This window comes from Miniopterus schreibersii (genome assembly GCF_964146895.1).
Source record: "Miniopterus schreibersii genome assembly, chromosome: 14".
Classification (NCBI taxonomy): domain Eukaryota; kingdom Metazoa; phylum Chordata; class Mammalia; order Chiroptera; family Miniopteridae; genus Miniopterus; species Miniopterus schreibersii.
Window position 1 is genome coordinate 20,612,203 of NC_138114.1, and position 24,744 is coordinate 20,636,946.

Sequence of the window (24,744 nt, forward strand, 5' to 3'; positions counted from 1 at the left end):
CTATTCCCGGTCAGGGCACATGCCCGGGTTGCGGGCTCGATCTCCAGTCGGGGGCGTGCAGGAGGCAGCCGATCAATGACTCTCATCATTGATGTTTCTCTCTCTCTCTCTCTCCTTTCCTCTCTCTGAAATCAATAAAAGATATATTTAAAAAAAGTGGAAAGAGGCTATAAGACAGGTGGTTTTGTAAATTAATTTGTAACATGATGAGAAAGCTTCTATTTTCTCAATTACTTTTCCAGGATAAAACCAAAAAAAAGGGGAAGAGAGGTTGTTTTCCAGAGAATGCAAAATTCTGAAGGCTAACAAGGTACTCCTGGATTTGGGCAACGGCAGATGTTCTGTTCAAACGCAGAGCTTGTGCTGGGAATGTGACGACGCGTCTCCACCGAGGGCGGGAGCGCATGCTTCGGGCCTGTTTTCCGAAACCCGAGGCGAGAGAGCAGAGGCGCCCCCAGGGGCCGGAGGCCAGGTGCTGCGCTCCACGTGGAACGCGCCGGGCGCCGGAGGCTCAGCGCGCGCAGGTCGCTGGGGAGCTCGGCGAGTCGGCGCATGCGCGCGGCGCCTCAGGGATCCGCTGCCCTTTGTCTCTTCAGTGCTGCCGCGGGGTCCCCGGTTTTACCCGGCGACAGTTTGCGGTCCCCACACCCGGGATGGAGCAGCTGGGGGATCTGGAGCTCCTCATGGAGAAGACTTTCGGGGAGGAGGGCGAGCGGCCCGCGGAGCGGTGAGCGGAGCGGGGGGAGGGTCTGGGAGCGACGCGGGAGATTTGAACGAAAGTAGCGGGAGAGGCCGGACGCGCCGCGGCGGACTGGAGCTGGGACCGAGCCCGGCTCAGGCCCGGCGCCGGGCGCGCCTCCGGAGCGGGGCTCTGCTTCGCAGGGTCCTGTTTGGGGCCACTCTCGGACCAGAGCCCGGAGACTGTCCCTTGCCGAGCAGTTCATTATTTCCCGTCTTCCCCGAATTTGGAGAGTCCCAGCCGCCACCTCAAATGTCTTCATGAAAGAACGTCGCTGCTGAGAGATGCTTTTCTCGATGTTTAGTTAGAGAACTTACTCCAGAGAGACCTCTGCACCCTCATCTCGGTTTAAATGGTCGGGGAAACTTGCCCCACAGTCATGGTGTGGCGTTATTTTCTAGAGCAGTAACACTGATGCTGATTATTGTTGACGGATCTTTGGGGTTTTGAGCAGCAGAACCTTTTGGGGGATCCTTAAGGTGTCCCAGCTGCCTGGGGAATTCGTGGGGTAGGTGAATGTGGAGGTTCCAAAATAATAGAACCTCGGGTAGTGACAAAGATAATTTTAGAGTAATATGAAAGGCATTTGGTGTTAAAATTGGAGAGTGACTTTGGACTCTGTTGGAGTCTTACTGCAATCAAACAGGAAAGGCTTAGGAGGAACTTAATGTTTTCTAGAAAAGAGGTTATTTTGCATAGTTTTCAGGCTGCGAGGATCATTGTATAGAAGTATTGTGACATTGACTTGCCCATTATAGAAGAAAATTCTGAGTTACTCTATAAAGGAAAGAGCTAATGTGTTAAGTTTGCTTTCTGTACAATGCAGGGGCTGGTTGACCCCCAGTGAGATTTCATAAAGGATTTCCTGCATTAAATAGTAGATGGGACGAGGTGATCTCTAAGTATACTTCTAATTTAAAGATTAATATAATCCTGTGGCTCACAGTAGGACTTGCAGCGAACCACCCAGCCTATGTTTTTCTATAGCAAACATCTATTTTATTTACAAAAAGGATAGTGTCCAAAATATTCCCTTTTATTTGTACTTTGAGAAGGTTTGCACCAGTGGTAGGAATGTGTTGTTTAGTGTTTTTCAGTTTCTCCTTAACCTTCATAATCATGGAGCTTATATTTGGAAAAATCCGTATCATAAGCATGTTTTATTTTTTTTAAGTGACATAGCTTCTGGGAAGTTCTTATAGTAGGAATTCTGCTATGCCTTTGCTCTCTTAATTTTAACCATTTTAGCTAACGGTCATTGTGGTAAGCTTTCCAGAAGAGACAAACCTAAAAACTAGAAGGTTGGTTTGTAGATGGAGATTGATGGCTTCTTATTTTATGCTTGTGCTACAGTATGTATATGCTTTAGATTTCAGAAGAAGGTGGAAGCTTCCTCTTCTAAAACAGTCCTGACCCGAGGAATGGATAACCGGTACCTGGTATTAGCAGTCAGTATCGTGCATAATGAAGAAGGAAGCCATGAAAAGCATCTAATCATCACTGCTTCCCAGTCGCTAGAATATAAAGAATTTTGCATCCTTAGGAATGACTGGTAATTTTTATATGACTTTGAGCCCTGATCTGGCAGATTCTTAAGGGTACCACCTTTAAACTCATCATATGGGCTTGTGTGGGTGTCACTATAATTATTAAGAGAATAGTTTTTTTTTTTAAAAAATATATCTTTATTGGTTTCAGAGAGAGGAAGGGAGAGGGAGAGGGAGAGAGAGAGAAACATCAATGATGAGAGAGTCATTGATTGAGCCCGCAACCCGGGCATGTGCCCTGACCGGGAATCGAACCCTGATCTCCTGGATCCTAGGCCGATGCTCAACCGCTGAGCCATGCCCGGCCGGGCAAGGGAATAGTTTTCAACCTGAACTAATTCCACATAAAACTGCGCCTGTTACCCCAGCATGTTAAGTCCCTTATTCCAAAACTTGATTTGTACTGTCATTTGAAATTACAAAGGGACTTATTAATGCTACGTCCTGTTTCCCAGTACGTTCTGTTTTAAGATTACAGCTTAAAACTCATGTTCTTATTAAGAGCAAAATTAATTATAGCATAAGAACATTCTTTGACCTTATATTCTTTACTCAAACACTGTGGTATGTGAGGGGTGGAAGGGAGATGCAGAGAAGGTCAGGTCTAATTTTGTCTAGATTTTTTGTTTATGCTGCAAGTTGGATGGTTTCAACTAGATAAATATGATTTTATTCTTGCTGCATTGGTTCTGGCTCCATGATTCAAGACTTAATATAAGATGTCCATACTCTGTAAGTCTTAAGAATGAGAAAATTAATTATTAAAACAACATCATCCATAATTGGAGCTCTATATTACACTATTAAAGATCTGATAGCTTTAGACGACGCTAAAGCAGTTTTTGTTTTTGGGATTTAAGGAAAACCCAAGAGTATTCTCAGATGTGTTTCCAAGGTGGAAAGGGATGGAGTGACTAGGAGTTGATCCAGAAGACTATGTCCTGGTATTTAAAAAGATCTAAGATCCAGAAATTTGGAAATACTATTTCTTCAGACAAAATATTTATTTTTGAAGACTCCTTAGTAAGCTTAAATATAGGAAGCTAAACTGTATCTTGATACTTTGCTTTATTTGTAGGTGCTCTGTACCAGTAGAGCCAGGGGACATCATTCATTTGGAGGGAGACTGCACATCTGATACTTGGATAATAGATGAAGATTTCGGATATTTGATTCTGTATCCAGACATGCTGATTTCTGGCACAAGCATAGCCAATAGTATTCGATGCATGAGAAGAGCTGTTCTGAGTGAAACTTTCAGGGTGAATAATATTAACTGCTAAAGTTTCTACAGGATTTTATAGTTTGTAGAGCACTTTTACACTTTTATTTTACTTAATCCTTCCAATAATCCTGTGAGTAGATGGTATTAATCAGCTGCATTTTACAGGTGAGATAAATCAGGCTCAGACAGTTTAAGTGACTTGCCCAAAGTCACGTAGCTAGTAAGTGTCAGTGCTGGGACTCAAGGTGAGGTGCCTGAATCCTTTGAATCTTGCTCAACACCATAAAGTAATTCTAATGATGAAGAAATTAATTCAGTGATAAGATTTTAAATTTAATACATGTAGACATTTCCAAACTTTGCTTCATGTGATTCCCAATAAACTAAAAATAAATGTGACAGTCTCTTTTAAAAAAGTTATTATGAAAAATTTCAGCCCTGGCCAGGTACTTAGTTGGCTAGAGCATTGTCCCCATACGCCAAGGTTGCCAGTTAGATTCCTGGTCAGGCACATACAAGAATCAACCAATGAATGCATAAATAAGTGGAACAGCAAATTGATGTTTCTTTCTCCTCTCTCTCTAAAATCAATCAATAAAAATTTTTTAAAAGTTATTATGGAAAACTTCAAATATACATGGAGATGATTATAATAAACCCCCATGTACCCATTCTGCTTTCCCAGACATTACATCATTTTGCAAGTAAATGAAAGCTGATATTTTAAAAAATGTATAAATGCAATATTTTTATCATATATAATGAAATTAACAGTAATTTCTTATATTAATTTAATGCTCAGTTGATCTCTCATGTCTTTTATCAAACTTATCTTTCTATTCAGTTGGTTTGTTACAATCAGTATTCAAACAAGGTCTTTGTATTAAGTTTATTGATAGGTTTGTTAAGTTTCTTTTGATCCGTATTAGTTCTGCCTTCTCCTTGTCCCTGTACCTTCTACTTGTTTCTGTCAGAGAACCTGAGTTTTATTAAAAATCTCCTCCTCCTCCCAGAGCATTGTTTTACTTATACAGTTAATCTATATGTATGTAGAAAACCAAAATTCCACTTGGACAAGAAGGAAAAAAGCAGGAAAAATATTTATATAGATGTTCTCTCTCTCTTTTTTAAAATATATCTTTATTGATTTCAGAGAGAGGAAGGAAGAGGGAGAGAGAGAGGTAGAAACATCAATGATGAGAGAGTCATCATTAACAGGCTGCCTCCTGCATGCCCTCGACTGGGGATTGAGCTGGCAACCTGAGCATGTGCCCTGACCAGGAATCAAACCGTGGCCTCTTGATCCTAGGTCGATGCTCAACCACTGAGCCACGCCTGGCCAGGCTTATATAGATGTTCTAATAGTGTTAGTTGTTACTTACTTGTAGTTTATTTTATCCACTTTTTCCTTCAGTTGTGGGGGAAGATCAACTTCTCTTTTAACCACGTATTATAAAGTGGACCTAAATATTAATCTCTTAATTTTGAAATAATTTCAGACTCACATAGGATTTGCAAAAATGGTACAAATTGTTCCTCTGTAAGTTTAAAAAATTCCTGATGGATGGTTTGGTGGACTTTATCTAGTTTTTTGATAGTTTCAAGGTAGAGGCCTAGGTTAACAAAAGAGTTAATTGAAAAACAGTTTCTTTTTCAGTGAAGTTTTTCTTGCTAGAAATCTCTGCTGTAAGTTTAAATTTTATGTTTCAATAATAACTTTTGTGAGCTATGCCTTTATTAACTTTTCTATTTGGGTAAATTATAAAAAATTGGAAATGAATATATTAAATATTTGAGAATATGTTGAACTTTTTTATATTGGTTAAATTTTTTTAAATGGAAGTATAATGATTTTTAAAAACCTCGTACTTATAAAATAATTCAGATCATTCTGAAAGTCACTTGTAATTCCACCCACCAGAAAAAAGCATTGGTTGATATTTTGGCATTTTTCCTACTGATGCACTTTTGCTATGGTGGTTTAATGGGTTAGGTAATAAGTATACATTCATGCCTGTTAATATGTTGTGAAATAAAATTTTTGTATTTTTTTTTAATAGAGCTCTGATCCAACCACACACCAAATGCTGATTGGTACAGTTCTCCACGAAGTATTTCAGAAAGCAATAAATGATAACTTTGCCCCAGAAAAGCTACAAGAACTTGCTTTTCAAACTGTTCAAGAGATAAGGCATCTGAAGGAAATGTAAGTAGTTATGAGAGATCTATAGGGACAATTTTATTACATAACTTTTCCTAGAATCTATAAGGTATTTGGCTGTTAGATTATTCAATATAGTGTAATACTGGAATGCAGGTTCCAAAGTTGCAGTACCCCATTGCAGTTCTGTGAAGAGCTTCTAAAATTCCACAACAGGAACTCTTTTGGCTAAAAATATTTAAATTTTCTGTGCATGTGCACACCAGACTCAGAGAGTGTGCAAAACTTTTTGCCTTATCTTTAGAAACATTGTGACGCCTTGGTCGGGGTGGCTCAGTTGGTTGAGCGTAGTGCCATGCACCAAGAGGTTGCCGGTTCAGTTACCTGTCAGGGCACATGCCCAGGTTGTGGCTTGATCCCCTGGTGGGGGGTGTGCCGGAGACAGCCAATCAACGTTCCGCTCTCACATCGGTGTTTCTCTTTCTCTCTCACTTCCCCCTCTCTAAAAATCAATAAAAGATAAAGTATAATTAAAATTAAATCTTGGTGATCATTCCACCTCAGTACTTATTGAGCTTTCTCATTTTTAATTGTGGCATAATGTATCATTATATGGATATGTCGTTTATTTAAGCATCCCTGTGGCATTTCAATCTTTGCTTTTATTAGCAATGTTATAATTAATATCTTTGTCCATCCTTTATTTCATACCTGTGCAGGCATGCGTGTGGGCTCAGTAATTCGAAGTGGAATTGTTCAGCTAGAGGATATATGCATTTAAACATCTAAAAATATTTTTATTTGGAAATAATTTTAAATTTAGAGAAAAGTTGCAAAAGTAATACAAAAAAAACATCCATATACTCTTTACTCATATTCACCTGTTGTGCATGCGTGTGTGTGTGTGTGTGTGTGTTCTTTTTCTAAGATTAAGTAGAATTCATCATGATATACATGATGGGCTGTAAACCATGAAGACACCAGCCATAGAGCAGGATGAGCAGGGCTCTGGACAACCTGGGTTGCCCTGTGGACTCCGGGGTCCCTATTGCAGTGGGTAAAGCTGGCCTTGCTCACACTTTCTTCAGGCCTCTTCTCCTCAGACCACTCTGGTGATTGGGGCTGGGCATGTGGTGACAGCTGGGTGTGGGGCCTCAGTGCCTGGTGTGGCAGCCTGTGGCTGGCTAAGGACTTTGCTCATGACACATTCTTGCTGACGCTGAGCCAGGTGGGCCCAGGGCTCATATCCCTAGATAAAAAACCGTGGTATATGCTTAAGTGTGTATTTCCTAAGAATAAGGATTTTCTTATATGTAACCGCAGAATAGTTATCAACTTCAGGAAATTTAACATTGATAGAATACTTTTGTCCGGTCTGCCCACATTTCAGTTTTGCCCACTAATGTCCTTTATAGCGTCTTGCCCCCTCCAGGACAGGATCCGGGTACATTTTGAATTTTGATATGTTGCCAAATTGCTCTGTGTAAGTGTTGCCTCAGTTTACATTTGTCCAGCAGTACCTGAGTCCTTGTTTTCCCACATCTTCCCCTACATCCTCCGTTATTGACTGGAAGTTGCCAGGTTTCAAACCTTTGCCCCTGTTAGACTGAATGTGGGGTCGTTTGGAACACTTTGGTGTCAGCAGTTGCTCCCTGGCTTGAGGAATTTCAACTTATCTCTCAACTTGAGGTTGCTGTTGTGCTCAGGAGGACCAGTCTTGGCAGAGCTGGGCTGCTAATTTTGTCTTCCCTGCTGAACCAGCTCCTTCAGAGGACCGATAGGGCAGGGCCTGCTCTCTCCCTTTTTAAAGTGGAATAATAATCCTTTGTACGCATAGACCACATTTTGTGTATCTGTTAGTTAGCCTGTAGGTACTTGGGTTGCTTATTTGGATGTTTTGGTCCTTTTTTACTGTTTTCATATTTATGCTTTTATATTTAATCTCTTACTTTACAGGTACCGCTTAAATTTGAATGAAGATGAAGTAAAACAAGAAGTAGAAGAGTATCTTCCTTCGTTTTCTAAATGGGCTGAAGATTTCATGCATAAATACACTTCAACAGACTTCCCGCAGATGCAGCTCTCTTTGTAAGAAACCCATTTTGTTTATATGGTTCATATGTTTAGACCAGGATTCTGTTTTGTATTTTGAATTAAAGCCTTTTAAAGACTGAGTTATTACAACCAGCCTTTTAGTTTGCTTATTTTATAAATTACTGTCCTGAGTATCTTTCCAGGACAAAAAAATAATCTAATGAATAGAAAATTCTATTTTCATTATAACAAAATATTCTAATTTTTGTATGTAGTTATTTGTTATAATTTTAAAAAATATATCTTTATTGATTTCAGAGAGAGGAAGGAAGAGGTAAAGAGAGAGATAGAAACATCAAAGATGAGAGATTCATCATTGATCGGCTGCTTCCTGCACGCCCCTGACTGGGCATCGAACCTGGGCATGTACCCTGACCAGGAACTGAACCTCAATCTCCTGGATCCTAGGTCAATGCTTAACCACTGAGCCATGCCTGGCTGGGCTGTAGTTGTTTTTTTAAACAAATTAATCAATTAGTAAATACATTGGGTGGTCCTACTTTCATATATGTGTTCCTATCAGATGGACTGTGTCATGTGTCAGTTGTCGTGGATTTGTGCTATACAGTTAAATATTGTGTTTAGCCATTTAATGTTTTTTGGCATTTGGTTTTTTACTTTTTTCTCCTTAAAGTAGCATTGATATAAATTTATAGGTAATACTTTTTTTCTTTTTCATTATTCACCCATTCAGCAAATATTTATTGAGTGCCTAATATGTGCCAAGTAATGTTTTAGGTGCTGGGATTACAGTAGCAAGAAAACAAAGCCAGTGGCTTCATGGAGCTTCTATACTGCTGAACAAGGAAACCTCAGTGTGCCTGACTGTGGTGTAGGCAGTATAGAACAGTGGGGAGGGTGAGGAGGAAAGGAGTCACTGGGACATGTTATTTCCCTGTTGTGGTCCTGGAAGGTGTGGGTAATGAGCCAAAGCCTGAAAGAAATGAAAGAGCTTTGCAGCTGTCTCCAGGAAGACAAACACCCTGTGGCTGACTCACACCTGCCAGTGTGGCTAGAGCAGAGTGAATGGGAGAGAGGGCAGAAGTATCTCTTCAGGGTCGTCAAGCCCTGTTGGGACTTTGGCTCTTATTAGATGGGAAGCCATTGGAGGATTTGCACAGACGGTTTTGATCTGATAACTATTTTTTTAAACGGGCAACATTTTTTTTTTTTTTAAACAGGCACAATTTTCACTTATATCAATATTCTTAACCGTATCTCAGTATTCTCAATATTTTATGACATTTTGTGATCTAAATAACTTGTTTTAAGATTTGTGAATCAGAAATCTTGGGAACAGTCAGTTCTTCGGATCAGTTTGTTCGCTAAAGTTCTCTGTACCTTGAAGGACATACTGATCCTGAATGTGAATCCCAGTTTTGCCACAATTTAGCTATGTAACTTTAGGCCAGTTCCTTAACTTTTCTGTGCTAATTTCTGCATTGATTTGATTTACTTTTAAAAGAATCAATCTGGCTGTCCTTTTGAGGGTATGTTGTAGGATAAAGGCAGAGGTAGATCAATTTGGAGGTTCTTGCAAGAATCCAAGCAAGGGATGGTGGTGCTTAGACGAGAGTGAGAGTTTCAGAAGTGACAAGAACAGTTGGATTTTGGGCAGATTTTAAAGGTTAGAGCTGATAGATTTTTGAATTGGATGTGGGCATGAGGGAAAGAAAAGTCAGCAGTGATTCTGGGGTGAAAATGTGATGGTAATGGGGTCAAGGGAGAATGCTGGAAGAGGATTTGGAGACGGGAGTGTAGACAACTACATTGAATGGTTTTCCTATGAAAGGGTAGATGGAAATGGAATGGCTGCCATACACTTTTGTGAGGGTAAGAGAGCTTAGTTGTTTTGAGGATGGGAGATAGAACATGTTTACATGCCGAGGGGAAGATTTCCATGGAGAGCACAAAATTAATATTTGGAAGAGATGGGAAAATTCTTGGAGCTTTGTCCTTGAGTAGAGAAGAAGGAATGCAAGTAGAAGGGTGGACCTTATGGGGACAGTTATGTCCTTGTGTTAAAACCTCAGAACTGGAGGTTCTACCTCATCAAAGATATTTGGGAATTTTACAACCTTTTACATATTATTGGAATTCTTTGACAATTTTAGAAGGTTGCTAGCAATGTTTAAATGTCTTGTATCTGCCAGTAGGGTTTTAATTATTTGTACTTATTATTATTATTAACAACAATTCAGTAACTTTCATTATATTCATAGAATTGTGCAGCTGTCACCAAATCAGTTTGCCAGTGGGACTTTGATATATATTTTAAAAATAGTGGTTAAAAAAAAGACATCTTGCTGTTAGAATTGAGTTTATTTCTCATATTCTTTATTTCTGTAGTGGCCTTAGATTTACCACCAGCTCCCTAACTTAAAAAAACAACAATCATGCCCAGCTGCGCGTGGCTCAGAGGTTGAGCATCGACCTAGGATCCAGGAATTCAGGGTTCGATTCCCGGTCAGGGCACATGCCAGGGTTGCAGCTCGATCCCCAGGCGGGGGCGTGCAGGAGGCAGCCCATCAATGATGACTCTCTCATTGTTGTTTCTCTTTCTCTCTCCCCCCCTCTCCCTTCCTCTCTCTGAAATCAAAGATATATTTAAAAAAACAAACAAAAAAACCAATAACCACAAGGTAAATAGGTTGTTTAATTTCTCTTGTACCATATTTTATGAATTCCTAATGCTTTGTTCTTTGTTCTTTTTTGGAGCGCAAATTGCTGTGTCTGGGATAGGGGTGGATCTCGTTGCTGCATTAGTGTTCTCTGTGATAAACTGTGAAGTGTTCATGAAGTTGGCAGTTTTTTCCTGGTTCTTTGCTTTGTTTTGTAGTATTTCTGTTATTTTGGTCTTTACTAAAATGATAAACTTAATTTTGTTTCTCATTGTTCCTAATTATTTCCTTATCCTTATTTACCTTCTTTCCCTCCCTCCCTTTCTCTTTTTCCTTATTTCTTTTGGAGTTATTTAAATTTGCTCGAGATTTTAAATTTTAGTGGATGTTCATTTTCATGGTTATTTTAGATACTGGCTTTTCTTTCACTGCCAATTGCTTTAGCTTTTTGTATGTATTTTTCTTTTTTTAATGATTTTTTAACATCTGCTATTTAAAAAAAAAAATCTTTATTAATTTCAGAGAAAGGAAGGGAGAGGGAGAGAGAGAGAAACATCAATGATGAGAGAGTCATTGATTGGCTGCCTCCTGCACGCCCCTGACTGGGGATCAGGTCTGAAACCCAGACATGTGCCTTGACAGGGAATCAAACCATGATCTCCTGGATCCTAGGTCAATGCTTAATCACTGAGCTATGCCCGGCCGGGCTGTGTGTATTTTTCTTACTAGTATTTATTTATTGTTTTTGCAGTAAAAACTCATTTTCTCATAGACTGATGTATTCAGTGAACATGTATTATATGCCTCATATCTACCCAGGATTGTCCTAGATATTGGTGTTACAGGGAGACTAAAGCTCTCCCTGTACTCAGTGTATTGGTGGTAGTTGAAAACATAGAGTGGAGGGGAATGCTGAGAGAGAACACAAAGGGCAACAGAAGAGGCCCAGAACCCTGGGAGATAACAGTGTTTAACAATACAGGGAGAGAGTAGCATCCATCGAGTAGCATCCATCAAAGGAGGCTTAGGATGAACCTACAAGGGCTTGTAGCATGGAAGAAGTGCATCATAGAAGCCAAAGAAAGTGTGGGATTCATAGTCATCTTTGACTTGAAAGGGAATTTTAAGACTAAGTTCTAGATTTCAAATACGGAAATTAAGGTCCAGGGAGTGGTATGACTTTTCCAGGTTTTATATGAAAAACCACTGGTGGAGATGAGTCTAGAATAAGGATCTCTTGATTCCCAGCCCAGTGTCCTCATCTCTGTCTGTCCATGTAAGACTTTTCTTTGTTTCGGTTATTTCCAATGGAAGCCTAGGTGTGTTTCTCTGTGAAGGACACACTCTTCTGGACATTTCCCCAGCAGAAATATAGCTGGTCTTTGTTGAAAAGTAACTTTAGATTGCAAAACACAGAATGAGGCCTTTAAAAGCCATTTATAGAGACAACCTTTCTCACCCATAAGTAGTAAATGTTTATTTTCTTCATTTTCATGACACTATATTCTCCATCAAGTGGTTCTCAAAGGAGTTTCACAGCATTGTGTTAGTTAAAATCGTATTAGTTAAATTGAAATATTAGTTAAATTGACTATTTGTGCCACAGAACTAGGTCTAAAATGACATTACTTCTTTTTCTAAGGTACTGGATTTTAGTAGCAACATTAATAAAGTTTGCTTTATTTTGCACAAGCATATTTGAATACATATGATCAGATAACATTTGGTGAGAGAAAACATTAATATTTAAGAAATTTCAGATAAATTGTGGCTTCCCTGAATTCCTTATTGTCTTTTCAAAGATTGCAGAAGTATATGTCTGGAGATTATATTTGTAGCGTCCTGAAACAGTTTTTTAAAAAAATTACTGAAGATAACATTCTTTTTCTTAGAAAATATTCTTAATTTGTTAAGAAATAACTCTGATTTAAACAACATGAAAACCATGTCAACTCAATAATGTGTTGTAAAAGCCAGAATTTTTTCTTTTAAATATGTTTTTATTGGCTTTAGAGAGAGAGAGGAAGGAAGATGGAGAGAGAGAGAAACATCGATGAGAAGGAATCATCAATTGGCTGCTTCCTGCACAGCCTGTGCATGTGCTCTAACCTGGAATTGAACCGGCAACCTCTTGGTGCATAGGACGATGCTCAACTGACTGAGCCACGCCAGCCAGGGCCCAGCCAGAATTCTTATACTTTACTTTATTTTATTTTATTTATTTATTTATTAGAGAGAAGGAGAGGGAGAGGGAGAGAGAAAAACACTGCTGTGAGAGCAAAACATTGATTGGCCGCCTCCTGCATGCCCCCTACTTGGGATTGAGCGTGCAACCTGGACATGTGCCCTGTCCAGGAATTGAACTGGCAACCTTTTGGTGCATAGGACCATGCCCAACCAACTGAGCCACAGCAGCCAGGACTCTTAAACTTTATAAATCTTGATTTTTATATGATACAAAATGCTTTATTATTAGAAAATTTATTCTTTTCATGTAAGATTTCTGTTAGACTTTGTATTTTATATGGCTTCGAGTCTAAAATAGGATTAATAAAAGTTAGCTCTTATCTGAATTTTCTTTTGCAGAACGACTTACTGCTCTGAAAATGAGTAGATCTTAGTTAAGAGAAGTGTAAAAGGCTTTAGAAGTTATTTTCATCTCTCCCAGGATTGTCACAAAGGTGTAGGGATGAAGTGTTAGATGATCAAGCTTCACACTGCATACATAAGGGGGAAAGACAGCTCATTCTTACCCAGGTTAATACGGTGCTCCCTAGGGTGCAACCACATGAAGGCAATTATATATTAATCTGTGTAATAAATGTGTATCTGATTATTCAGATTGGTATTGTGGCTCCAGCAGTTCAAGCAGTGAGGCTTTCGTAGTAATTTAGGCCTGAGGAAGTAAAGGCCCGAGTTAGGAAGATTGTGATAGGAATGAACTGAGACAGATAATAAATATTAAGAAAATTTATATTACATGAGCTATAGCCTATAGGACAGTGGTTCTCAAACTCGAGTTTGCATCAGAGTCGCTTGCAGAATTTGTTAAACAAATTGCTGGGCCTTACCAGTTAATGTTTCTTTTTGAGTAGGTGTAGAGGGGGGCTTGAGAATTTGCATTTATCACAAGTTCCCAGATGATGCTGGTGCTACACACTTTGAGAATCACTGCTATAAAGGTATACAGACTGTCCCATCCCCACATTTTCTGTGTGCAAAGGAAAGTCAATGGTAGCAGATGAGAAGTGAGCTAAGTGTTCTGATGAAGAGTTTTTGTGTTTTGTTTGGTTTTTTAGGCCAAGTGATGGTAGTAACAACACAGCATGCAGTATTGAAGTCGTGAAATCACTGGATATTGAAGAAAGCATTTGGTCCCCTAGATTTGGATTAAAGGGCAAAATAGATGTTACAGTTGGTGTGAAAATTCATCGAGGATGTAAAGCGAAATATAAAGTAATGCCACTGGAACTTAAAACCGGCAAAGAATCAAATTCTATTGAACACCGTAGTCAGGTATATAAATCTTAATAAAAAAATTATCTGAATGTTTAATGTATTTTAAAATGTAGTCTGCTTTATATATTTTGGTTCAATTCAGGTAATGTTTGAGTTTCATATAGTACTTTTCAATTTGTGATACATCCAGAGTACTCAGGTTATTTTATAAATGTATACATGGCTATAGCAAAAGTTTTCTTCAGCAAAGAATATAGCAGCTGAACTTATAAGCCAATATTGCCAAGTTTATGTTGCCAAACCACGCGTTTAAATAGATGCTCCTAAAAAAAGAATTCCTTGGTCATGTAAGTTGGGGAAACGAGTATATTTGTAGATAAAATGATGCACATTAGCCTATTAAAGTTTCTGAGAAGTCCTCAAAGTAATACAATTTGTTTTAGCTATGTTTAACCCAATGTTTCCTAAACCTAATTTACCATGGAGCTATTGTTTTCATGTAGTGTCTACACAGGACACTCTTTAGGAAACATCAGGGTAAACTCATTCTTTTATTCCCTATCATTAATTTGATTATATTGATTTTTATCTAAAATGATACATTGAACCATGTCTTACCATTATGTTAAACTCAAGTTTTTAAATCTCTTTTCTTTTCTTTTCTTTTCTTTTCTTTTCTTTTCTTTTCTTTTCTTTTCTTTTCTTTTCTTTTCTTTTCTTTTCTTTTCTTTTCTTTCTTTTTTTCTTTTCTTTTCTGTAAACATAGTCTTCTGTTGTCCTTCAAAATTATCTGAAATTTATATTAATTATAGTGACTTAAAGTAACATAAAGTTCTACTTTGTTTTCTAATTATTTCCATTCCCTCTGCCCATCTCCACATTAACAATCTGTAGTATGTTCTAGACACTTAAATAGGCAAAGATAAAACTAAAGACAATAGTATTATTGTATTTTTATGGTATAATATGTATTAAGGGAATAACATAACATTTTGTAACATAAAATTCCTTTTGCCCTTGGAATTTTGCTATTTCAGCAGATTTCTTATAAAATAAGGTTCAGATTCAAAATAATTGTATAGTCGGAGTGAAGAGGCAGCTTCCTCTTTTTTAAAAATTAAATTTATTGGGGGTAATATTGGTTAATAACATTATGTAAGGTTCAAGTGTATAGTTCTGTAATAAATCATCTATATACTGCAAGTGTGCTCACCACCCGAAGCCTAGTCTCCCTTCTATTTGACCCCCTTCACTCTCTTCGTCTGCCCCTCATCCCCCCTTCCCCTCTAGGAACCACCATACTGTTGTCTGTAAAGAGACTTTCTCTTATTAAATCTTTCTTACCATTCTTAATTGTGTACCAAACACCAAAAGTTGTCATGAAAGCTTTTCCATTTGGGAATGAAAAAGTAAGATAACCTTGTTTTTCACCTATTATTAGGTTTTATAGATATTGAAGGTAGAGGAAAAAATAGATTTTCCCCTATTAGAGGACATGAACTTTTCACTTTGGTAATACAGAAATGGCTGGAATTATGAACTAAAGACTTGGGTAGGTTAAAGGCCTTCTGAGGAAGGAAAATCATGCCAAGACCAAAGAAAAGCTATTTTTGAAGTTAAAGATCTGAAAAAATGTGTTCTGTGTACATGAGACTGAAAATTTTTTACTTTTTTTTTTAAAAGAAGTTTGATTGAAATCACTTTAAAAATACATATATATTTTTATTGATTTTTAAGAACAGAGAGGAAGGGAGAGGGAGAGAGAGAAACATTGATCTGCTGCCTCCCTCATGCCCGCTACAGGGGATCGAGCCCACAAGCTGGGCATGTGCCCTGACTGGGAAGAGAACCAGCAACCTTTTGGTGGACGGGATGATGCCCAACCAACTGAGCCACACCAGCCAGGGCTAAAATCACTTGAATGCTAAAAGGAAAAGAAATACAGTGGTCCCTCGGTTTTTGAATGTAATCTGTTCCGAAGCCCGTTTGAGTTCTGAAACATTGGAAAACCAAGGGATCAACAGCTGACAGCTGGGCCTTAGGACCTTGCCCTCAGTGGAAGCCGCGTGGCATGTTCAACTTCCAAGGCGTGTTCGAAAACTGAAGCATTTCCTTTCAGGTTTTCAGCGCTTATGAGCCGAAATGTTCGTCAACGGAGACATTGGAAAACCAAGGCACCACTGTATGAAAGCATTTCAGTGTCTAAAGTGGTCTAGATTTAAAGACCTTTCTTTTAAGATTGTTGCTCTAATTTGTAGTGCCTCAAGACAAAGAACATTACTGTATTTAATTTTGATCACTTGGAACTTTTTTTATCTTTGCAAGAAGAGAAGCTGCAAGAACTTTTATGAATAAAATAGTGTAAAAAAGAAGACTATTTCTTGTATTAAAAAAATTGAGTAGAGCCAGCATCAAACAAGTATATTGGAGTTTATATTGCATATTTATTGTGCAAGAAACAAGGAGACATTTAAAAAATAATTAGAGCAGTTCATTGAGTTATATAGATACTGGGGATGAGGAAAGACAGGTTTCTCCTCTTGAATTTGAATTTTCCATTTTGGTGATACAGAAAAAGGCTACAGTATAAACTAGCTTAGGGAAGGTCTTTATTTCGTAAATGGATTGTTTTCCAGAGGTTCATTTCTAAGTGAGTGATTCATCATTTGAAATATATTTCCTAAAGGAAAATATTATATGGAGCTGTGATCCCTAAACCAGCTCACAAAAACCTGTTTAACTTGTAATATAGTTGAATTATAATAATACTGTAAAATTTCACACCAGCTTTCTTTTGTCAAAAGATCCAGGGAATTTCATTTTTGATATTTTCCCCTTCTAATAAGTTATAGAATCAGTCCTATGTCCCTCTTCCTTCTGCCTCAGTTCCCACTGAGGGAAAAACCTAGCAATGAGGACCATTAGTTGTGGATGACTCCCTTGCTCCACAGCCCCAAGACTCTACCCTATCATTTATGAGTTTCACTTTAATTTTAAAAAGTTTTATTTGGTATTTATGCTCTATCAGGGAACACAGTAGGGTGCTTATAAGAAGCCCTTCCAAAACCTGCTTCATAGGTTCAAATGTTGAAGCAACAGCCCTTTGTAAGAATCATATGTTTACAGATCAAACATGCCTAAGGATAATGTCAAATTATAATTATAATTATATTCTGGCTTTCTAAGGTATATTGAGAATATCAAGATGAAGTGAGAATATCAAGCTAAAATGTCAAACTTTCACGTGATTATTTCCTAAGACTGAATGTTTCCACATTTTACTTTGTAGACGTTTGAGATTATCATAAGTATTTCTATAAGTGTCCTTGGACATTGAGGTATCTGGGATTGTATTTTCTTCGCAAAATTTGTATATTGGGATTTTTTCTGTATTTCTATTACACTTGCTAACTGCACAAACACCACTGTTTTTGGTAGGAGCAAAAAAACAACAAAATTTAATCTATTTTTGTTTTTTTGTAAACTTGTTTTGTGCACTTAGTGATGAGTTTGTAGATATAATTAATATTTATGCTGCAAATAATATTTTTGGCCTTCTATAAATTAATCATTGTATTTTAAATATATCTTAGAAAGTCAGACTATAATTATAATTTGACATTATCCTTAGGCATGTTAATTATAATTACTGATCTTGGTATTTTGGAATTTTATGACTTAAAGACTGGGCCTTCATAAATCATTTAATATTTTAATTTGAGATTGCATGGACAATAAATAAGCTTCTTGTTAGGTTGTATATGACTGACTAAATGACTTAGTCTTGCTGCTAAGGTGTTTTCATGGACTAAAAGAATGATTTTTAACTTGTCTTAGATGGTTTCTCTGAAGTACCACAGAAACTTAATGTAGTTAATGATGCCTCAGCTCTGTAGAGTTAGTCTGGTTTAGTTGTCACAGTACTATGATGTAAATAATGTGTATTTTTGTGTTTAGCTCACTTATTATTATTTTTAATTCTCTCCCGAGGATGTTTTTTGCATTGCTGAAGGGAGAGAGAGGGAGAAAGAAAGAAACATAAATGTGAGAGACACATCCATTGGTTGCCTCCCGCACTCACCCCAATCGGGGCTGGGCATCAAGTTTGCAACCGAGATACATGCCCTTAGCTGGAATCGAACCCAGGACCCTTCAGTCCTTGGGCCGACGCTCTAACCACTGAGCCAAACCAGCTAAGGCATAGTTCACTTATTTTAAACAGGAAAAATAGTGTCTAAAAACTGTTAACTTCAAAATGTAAAACATAGTTTGATTAATTTCTGTCTTTAATTTATTGGAAACCTAAATATTTACTAAGAAAAATTTGAAATATTTTTTTTGTTTGTGTAAAACTGAGAAGCATAAACTACGTTTTGTGGAAATTAAATATTTGATATTGAATTTATTTTGTTACCTTTACTGATATGGCTCATGTAATTTTCAAAAGAGAAATAGCTTAATTGACCTTTTGATTTTAAAATGCAGTGTGTGTTAATTGCAAACATGTATGGGAAAGCAGAAAGTTAAAGTTTTATTTGACAAAATGAACACTGTTTCACAGCTGGTTCTGTATACACTGCTAAGTCAAGAGAGAAGAGCTGATCCGGAGGCTGGCCTGCTCCTCTACCTCAAGACTGGCCAGATGTACCCCGTGCCTGCGAAACATCTTGATAGAAGAGGTTGAGCTATTTTCTCTCAATTTTACTTCTCTGGGTTTTGTTTGTTTTTCTGTTTAACTGTTGGTGATACATACAGGCATACCTCGTGGGTACTGCAGGTTTGGTTCCAGACCATAGCAACCAACCGAATATTGCAGTAAAGCAAGTCACATGAATTTTTTGATTTTTAGTGCACATAAATGTTATGTTTACATGATCTTGTAGTCTTTTAAGTGTGCAATAGCATTATGTCTAAGAAAACAATGTATATACCTTCATTTTAAAATACTTTATTACTAAAAACTGCTAGACATCATGTGAGTCATAATCTTTGCTGGCAGAGGGTCTTACCTTCAATTTGTGAAAAACACAACATCTGTGAAATTCACTAAGGCAAAGCGCAATGAAACAGGTGTGCCTGTATTTATACCTGACAGTAGCTTACTGTACTCGCAGGGCCTAATACAGGTTGTAGTTTGTAGTTGTGGTATTTTTTAAAAAGAATTTTAACAATATGCAGTATAATTGAAAACATTAACCTTTAAAAATTTTGTAATACAAAACTTTATTTTATTTATTTTTAAATATACCTTTGTTGATTTCAGAGAGAGGAAGGGAGAAGGAGGGAGAGAAACATCAATGATGAGAGTCATTGATTGGCTGCCTCCTGCACCCCCCTCACTGGGGATCGAGCCTGCAACTCGGGCATGTGCCTTGACCGGGAATCGAACCTCTAGCTCCTGGATCCTAGGTTGATGCTCAACTGCTGAGCCATACATGGACGGGCCAAAACTTTATTTAAACTTCTTATTCTATACTCTAGTTTGCTGTATTTACCCTTAGCATTTAGCTAATAAAGCACCAACTTCATAGTATATACTAGTTATGAGACACATGATTATTGAAAGAATTTACCTAGTGAACAAATATTGAAGGAATAATACCAAAATGTTAACAGTGTTATTCTAGTGTAGTGGGAAATACGAATATTGTTCTTTTTTTTTTTTTTTTTTTTAATGTTTTTACATCTGTAAGTTTTACTTATGCAATGGAAAAGATATATAATAAACTTTACTTACTTCTTAAAAGACATCCACCCTTTTCTCCCCCATAGAATTATTAAAACTAAGAAATCAGATGGCATTCTCTTTGTTTCACCGTATTAGCAAGTCTGCTACTGGAAAGGAGAAGACAGAGCTTGCTCCTTTGCCACAAATAATTGAGGAACAGCAAACCTGTAAATATTGTTCACAAGTGGGCAACTGTGCTCTTTATAGCAGGTAAACACACTGTCTTCCAAAAATACAAATTTTGGTTAAGTATGCACTCAACTCAAAATCATTTAACATTGCTGGCTGTCCTGCATTGATGGTTTTATTTTAGCCATTCTTTTCTGTGTGTGTTTCTAAAACGAAGGAACTAGGAAAAAAAGCACAGTTCATATTTTATAATAAGCCTATTTCCTTAGGGAATGATAGAACAGTTTTTGAACTTTGGTTAAGAAAGATGTAGTATATAGTATAGGCATTTTGAATACAATACAACTTAAATGGTATTTCAAGAAGTCTTTTGCTTTTAGTTGCTATTTTGATTTCAGGCCTTTTGTAGTTAAAAACAGGGAAATTGTTTCTTCCAGACACACAGTTTGGTATGATCCAATGGACTTGAATTGTTTATATATGTATGTTTTATTACATGTGGGAAGTTTTTTAGCTGTCTTATACACAGTCATATGTATTTATACCTTCCTAGGCCACTGAAAGTTTTGAAGGACACAAAAAAGTAGTTAGATGTAAATACAGACTAGGAAACATTATCAAATCAGAACCAAAATTTTTTTTAATTCAGCCTGAAAATTCACAGGAAGAACTTTTTCAGCTATTGTATCAAAGGATCTCTTAATGCAGAGGACTGTGAACCATGGGAAGTCTGGGCCTATAGTATAAGCACATTGTTTTTTGTTTTTTTAAATCTTCATCTGAGGACCTGCTTAGAGAGAGGGAGAGAGAGAATCATCGATGTGAGAGAGAAGCATTGATATTGGTTGCCTTCCATATGTTCCCTGACTGGAGATCAAAACCAAAACCCAGGTATGTGCCCTGACTGGGGATCAAACCAGCAACCTTTGGGTGCACAGGTCAACGCTCAATCAACTGAGCCACCCTGGCCGGGCTAAGCACATTGGTTTGAAATCTTATGTTTTATTCTCAATGTTTTGTAGGCTCTCCTATGAGAGATTTGTTTCTATATAAAAATTTAAAAATTAGCATTAAGCAAAATTGATATTCTAGATGATTCTCCTAGTTTTTATGTTGACTTTCTTATAGCACGGAGCTGGCTGTATGAATATTGTGATTTTGAGAACTGTAGTTGTACAAAAAGCCAAAATTTGCTGCCCGTAGGAACGAAGACTAGAGTATACGAAATTTAAGTAGTTGTTAGGGCAACAGTCACTGAAGGCAAAATAATGCAGCATTGAGTTTCTTAAAGATTTTGTTTTATAAAAAGCTATTTGGCTTGTAAAATATTGAAATGACTTTTAAAGAAAATTAGAGGCTGTGGTTATAAGTTATGATGATCATTATATCTGTGTACTTATTTTTAGAAATACCTCATTTCATAGCCAGCCAATGAAATGTTTTATACACATCTCTGACTTGGAGCTTTATCTTTAGAGCTGTCGAACAACAGATGGATGACAGTTCAGTCCCGGTTGGCATGCTGCCCAAAATAAAAGAGGAAACCCAGCACCTTAAGCTTGCACACTTAGAGTATTTCAGCCTTTGGTGTCTAATGTTAACTCTGGAGTCACAATCAAAGGATAATAAGAAGAATTACCAAAATATATGGTTGATGCCTTCTTCAGAGATGTAAGTAGTACATTTAATACAGTAAAACTTCAATAACTTGGATTAGCTAGTGGGATGTCATTTAGAATTCATGACAAATACAGGTTATGCAGCATGTTAAAGACATGCAATTTCATATATTGATGCTAACTCTGGCTGGCTATCAATGGATTGCTTCTAAGGAGAGCACAATTGTTAGCTATTTTCAGTAGGATAAATATGCCTCAATAAATCTTATTTTTAAAAGTATTAGTGAACCCTTTTTCCTTAGTGAAAAAAGTATAAATTTGAGTATATCACAAGGTGAATTTTAGCATATTGGTAGAGTGTAAATTAATGAAGTTTTACTTAATACTTTAAATATTAGTATTTAGAAAGTTTATAGGTTTAGTATTTTTGTTCTGTTTTGTTTTATAATCTTCATTTATTTATTACAAAATACAGAGTGGACCAAAAGTAGGTTTACAGTTGTTCATTATGGAAAATAATACAATAAATAGTAATACAGAAACAAACTCTTGTGTTTCGAGTACTCACAACTGTAAACCTTCTTTTGCCCCACCCTGTATTTAGAGGAAACCTACTATGTTATTAGCTCGTAGACATATGAGAATAAAAAAGTTCACGTACTCCTTTCATGAAGCATGATTAATATGGTATATAATTACTAATGTTTTTAAAAAATTTAAACCTATTTAAATAAATTTAAATAATTTATTTCATACAGACTTAAATTTTCTATAGTTGGTCAATTTTCTATTATATGTTATCTATTTTCTTTATAAGTTACTTGTAAAGTTTCAGTTTTGTATATCTTTGCATCATATTTTTCTTTATGTAATATATAGTTGCTTTTCATCCATTTGTTTCTTTCCAGAATGAATATTGATAATAATGTGACTTTAGAAATAATTGGATCATTATTTTCTTAATACTAGACTTGAACACAGGAAACATTACAGTGGAGAATGTTTGAGTAGTTACCCACGGACTACATAAGTACAGTGAATATGTCCAGTGTACATGCCAACAAGCTTCTGAAGTTGTATGTGTTAAATAGTAGTGCCTAAAGATTGTAATTGCTTAATGCTTATTTCTTAGAAGCAGTGGAGTTATCAATTTGTTTCTTATTATTTTATTTATTTAAAAAAATGATTTGATTGATTTTAGAGAGAGAGGAAGCGGGGGAGAGAGAGAGAGAGAGAGAAACATTGATGAGAGAGAGACATCAATTGGCTGCCTCCTGCGTGCCACCAACTGGGGATTGAGCCCGAAACCTGGGCATGTGCCCTCACCAGGAATCGAACCTGTGACCTCTTGGTGCATGGGATGACACTCAGCCAACTGAGTCACACCGGCTAGGCAGTTGCTGTTAATTACTGTAATTATAAATCTTCCTGTAAACACTGAAGAAATAGGATTTTAGAGCAGGTTATTACTGTTTGTCTTTTGTAATGTTATGTTATGCATAGGAGTTGGGGGTGTCCTTCCAGGATCAAAATGCTGACAAACAGGTTGCTCAGAGATCCCAGCCGGTGGGTGCAGTAAGGGAGGTGCTCCCTCACACTTGTCTAGAGGCCTATTGGTGAGAGATTATTTTCAAGCTAATAGAGAGAATGTTTCCTTAGCATTTTAAAAATTTTAGTGTGGATTGTGGAATATGTAAAAATGATAGACTCAATATTAGCATTAGAGTTTCCAGGAGTCAGACAAACAAGGAAATTGTGGAAAACGGCAAATACAGTATTTATATATGTGATGTAAATGGAAGCTTTTTCTCTTTCTTTTTCATAGGGAGCAGAGTGGCAACTGCATTGGAAACCTGATTAGAACAGAACATGTGAAGACAGTTTGTGATGGACAATATTTACATAATTTCCAGCGTAAAAATGGTGCCATGCCTATCACAAATCTAATGGCAGGCGACAGAATCATTTTAAGTGGTGAAGAGAGAACACTATTTGCTTTGTCTAGGGGGTATGTGAAGGAGATTAACATGACAACAGTGACCTGTTTATTAGACAGGTAATGAAATGCTCCCTTTTGTGGGGAGGGATAACAGCTTTATTGAGTTATAATTCACATACCATACAGTTCATCCATTTAAGGTATACAATTCAGTGGTTTTTCGTATATTCACAGAGTTAGGCCCATCACCAAAATCAATTTTAGAACATTTCATAATCCAAGAAAGAAACCCTGTGCCCTTTCGCAGTCACTCCTCCAGCCCTAGACAGCCACAACCACCAGTTTTCTTTTGTCTCTAGATTTACCTGTTCTGAGCATTTTATATAATGGAGCATACAATATGTGGTCTTTTGTGACTGTTGTTTTTCACTTAGCCTACTGTTTTTGTTTGTTCATTTGTTTGTTTGAGCCTATTGTTTTTAAGATTCATCTTCATGTAGCAGTATGTATCAGTGCTTCATTTCTTTTTTTAAAAAAAATTGAGGTAAAATTCACATAACATAAAATTGACCATTAGTTATTTTAAAATGCACAGTTCAGTGGCATTTGGCACATTTACAGTATTGTACAGCCATCACCTCTATCTAGTTCCCAGAAATGTTCATAACCCTGAAGGGAAATATACCCATTAAGCAATCACTTCCTACTCTCCCTCCCTCCAGCCCCTGGCAACAACTAAGCTGCTTTCTGTCTCTATGGATATACCTCTTCTGGATATTTCTATAAAAAGGATCATAGAGTATGTGATTTTTTTTGTCTGACTTCTTTTACTTAACACGTTTTGAGGTTCATGTTTCAGCATTTGTCAGTACCTCATTTCTTTTTCTTTTTTTTTTATGGCTGAATAATATTCTGTTGTATAGACAGACCACATTTGGTTCATTTATTCACCAGTTGATGGACATTTGAGTTGTTTTCTCTTTTTGGGTGTTAAGGCTAGTGTTGCTATAAATATTCACTTATAAATTTTTTTTCTTTTTAATATATCTTTATTGATTTCAGAGAGAGAAAGGGAGAGGGAGAGAGAGATAGAAACATCAATGATAAGAGTCATTGATTGGCTGCCTCCTACACGTCCCCGACTGGGGATCGAGCCCGCAACCCGGGCATGTGCCCTGACTGGGAATTGAACCCTGATCACCTGGATCCTAGGTCGATGCTCAACCGCTGAGCCATGCCCGGCTGGGCACAAATTTTTATGTGACGTACTTTATTTCCCTTTGTAAATACACCACAGTGGAATTGCTGGGTCATGTGCTGATTTCGTGTTTGATATGTTGAGGATCTTGCAAATTGCTGAACTTTTGTTTAGTACATCACGTCCCATAATCCTAATGTGGACATAGTCTTATGTAATTCTCACAACAACATGTACGGTGGACAGGATGGATAGCCTGTGTTAAATATATAGCTTAGTTCTATA

At 37.2% G+C, this 24,744-nt stretch overlaps 1 protein-coding gene across 3 annotated transcripts in view; it reads left to right on the forward strand.

Moving 5' to 3' along the window:
• Positions 1-607: 607 nt before the first annotated feature.
• The window catches only part of DNA2 (DNA replication helicase/nuclease 2), a 38,438-nt gene continuing 14,301 nt past the window's right edge, over positions 608-24,744 (forward strand). The window contains exons 1-10 of one of the 3 annotated variants that reach the window (XM_081157718.1): positions 608-727; positions 2,109-2,291; positions 3,365-3,548; positions 5,572-5,717; positions 7,629-7,760; positions 13,687-13,903; positions 18,408-18,525; positions 19,619-19,784; positions 21,180-21,374; positions 23,148-23,378. In XM_081157718.1, coding sequence (XP_081013844.1) covers positions 654-727; positions 2,109-2,291; positions 3,365-3,548; positions 5,572-5,717; positions 7,629-7,760; positions 13,687-13,903; positions 18,408-18,525; positions 19,619-19,784; positions 21,180-21,374; positions 23,148-23,378 — 1,646 coding nt within the window. In that variant the 5' untranslated portion in view covers positions 608-653. Of the gene's footprint in view, positions 728-767; positions 1,122-2,108; positions 2,292-3,364; positions 3,549-5,571; positions 5,718-7,628; positions 7,761-13,686; positions 13,904-18,407; positions 18,526-19,618; positions 19,785-21,179; positions 21,375-23,147; positions 23,379-24,744 lie in introns of those variants that run through there. The other 2 variants (XM_081157719.1, XM_081157720.1) reach the window with 2 other exon arrangements.